The sequence below is a fragment of the Belonocnema kinseyi genome, chromosome 5 (assembly GCF_010883055.1).
Source record: "Belonocnema kinseyi isolate 2016_QV_RU_SX_M_011 chromosome 5, B_treatae_v1, whole genome shotgun sequence".
Lineage (NCBI taxonomy): Eukaryota > Metazoa > Arthropoda > Insecta > Hymenoptera > Cynipidae > Belonocnema > Belonocnema kinseyi.
This window is the reverse complement of record NC_046661.1, coordinates 41,869,281-41,871,367: the sequence shown is the minus strand read 5'-3', so window position 1 is coordinate 41,871,367 and position 2,087 is coordinate 41,869,281. Positions and strand designations below refer to the sequence as shown.

Below are 2,087 nucleotides of genomic sequence, written 5' to 3'. Positions count from 1 at the left end.
CCTCCTCAAAAGTTCAAACCGCCAATGAATTTCATCGGATACCAAACAGAAATAATTTCTCGAAACAAAACATTTTTTTCACCGAATAAATTTTAAGCGAAGTACATAAATTCATCAAATCAAAATGTTAAAATGACACTTGTGTACACTTTTGTAGTTTTCGCGCCGTCAACCAACGATGACGTTCGATGCCCAACATCTACAAAAAACGGGTCTAAAGTACGTCTTGCTCAAACCAGAAATGAACTAAAAATTCAGGAAACAATTGCACTATATTTCTATAATCGGACACATCTTAGAAGAGTTTTTTTTATCCGTAACGACTTTGCGAGTGAAAACCTTGAAAAGCCACAAGAGATTTCAGGTTAGAATTTTAGCTCAGGTTCTTTTTTTTTTTTTCAACATGGTTGAGTAAGTGAGTTTGTTGGGTTGCGCATAGATTCAGTGCGCATGCGCGAAACTAAAGGCGCTAAATTTTGACGCTAGTTTTAGATAGTTATGTCATTATAAAACAAAAATTATATCTGAACATAAGGTCGTATACAACAGTTTTCATTCGTTTTTTTTCTTAACATTCTGTTTTTCTAATTACTAATAATTACAATGGAGAATGCAGCAGCGACAATTTTAACACGTGCAGTTGAAATGGACAGAAAAGAACAATATACCATGGCTTTCGTGCTTTACCAGGAAGGTTTGCAAATTCTAGTGGATTCTGTAAAAGGTATTCATTTTTCAATTTCAAATTATTCAAATGTTATAGAAAAACAACGTCACAGACGTTCTGTATTATTCTTTTCAATTCGCTTGTAACTGTTAAGAGGGTTTTTGAAGTCTTAAAACAATTTTGATTATTTATGCAAAAAAAAAATAACAAACGAGAATACCTTTATTCAAATTCGAAGATTTTTAAACATCTTTTTTAATAATTAGGTACTTTCACTTAAACCACCAGCTAACTTGGCTGAGTGCTGAGTGGAAAAAAATGAACCAAATGCATGGAATTCGCTCCATTTTTGCCCTATTTTCCTAATATCTTCGTAAAAAAGAATTTTTTTTTATAAGTGTATCAAAAAAATAGTTTTTATTTTTTAATTACTATTTAATGAAATAATAAAATGATAATAATTATTATTAATTACAAAGATATTACAGAAATAAAGTTTTGCTGCATGCATTTGGTCCATTGTGTTCGTGTTCCCCTCAACACTCAACGAAGTGAAGTTAGCTGGTGGTTAAAGTGAAAATACCTACTGGCGTAAAATTTAAATCAATCAGCCCACACTAATTAAAGGCAAAAGAATATAAATTATTCTTAACGGAAATTACAACAAATTTTTTTAATTTATTATCATTTAGCGACAACAGATCCAGTGAGGAAAAAACACTTTCAAGGAAAAGCTTCTGAATATATGGATAGGGCAGAACGCATAAAAGCCCTAATTGATGAAAAAAAGTCTCATGGAAAGTATAGGGAGCAGATGAAAATTGAAAACGGATCTTCAGGTCATGGATATCGATCGGTTTTTGGCAGATTTTTGGATGCAAGTGTCACTCAAATTCGAATAGAAGACCCCTATGTTAGAACTTTTCATCAGGTGAATATTACATAGGAATTGCAGGGTGTCTACTTGTCGCGAAATTGGGAAAATTACGGGAATTTTACGTGACGGAAATAAACCCGGAAAATGACGGGAATTCACTAAGCTGCTGGGAATTTTATTTCTTTTGAAAATATTGCCACACATTTGAAAGATTGTTAGAATGATCTTGATCATGCCCCATGGAAATGCAGCCTTTGAACGTGGTTTCTCTGTCAATTCTAATAATATTATTGAAAACCAATCAGAAAAAAATTTGATTGCATTCAGAACAGTTCATGACGCTTTTCAAGCAGCAGGAGGTATAAAGAACATTCACATAACTAAAAAAATTATATAGGATGTGCGTATGGCTCACAGCAGGTATATAGAAAATTTGGGAACTAAGAAGAAAAAAAATGAAAATGAAAAACAAAAGGAAGAAGAAAGGAAAAAAATTAATCAGGAAGTCGGAAATAGGAGAAAAATAATAATGGACAATGTTAC

General features: G+C 32.2%; 1 protein-coding gene across 1 annotated transcript; it reads left to right on the top strand.

Annotated features, from left to right (window-relative positions):
• Positions 1-102: 102 nt before the first annotated feature.
• On the top strand, positions 103-1,613 carry LOC117173620 (MIT domain-containing protein 1-like). Its single transcript, XM_033362260.1, has 3 exons — positions 103-364; positions 617-724; positions 1,360-1,613. Exons 1-3 carry the CDS (start codon positions 133-135, stop codon positions 1,611-1,613), a joined length of 594 nt encoding a protein of 197 aa, XP_033218151.1. The 5' UTR covers positions 103-132.
• Positions 1,614-2,087: the final 474 nt, after the last annotated feature.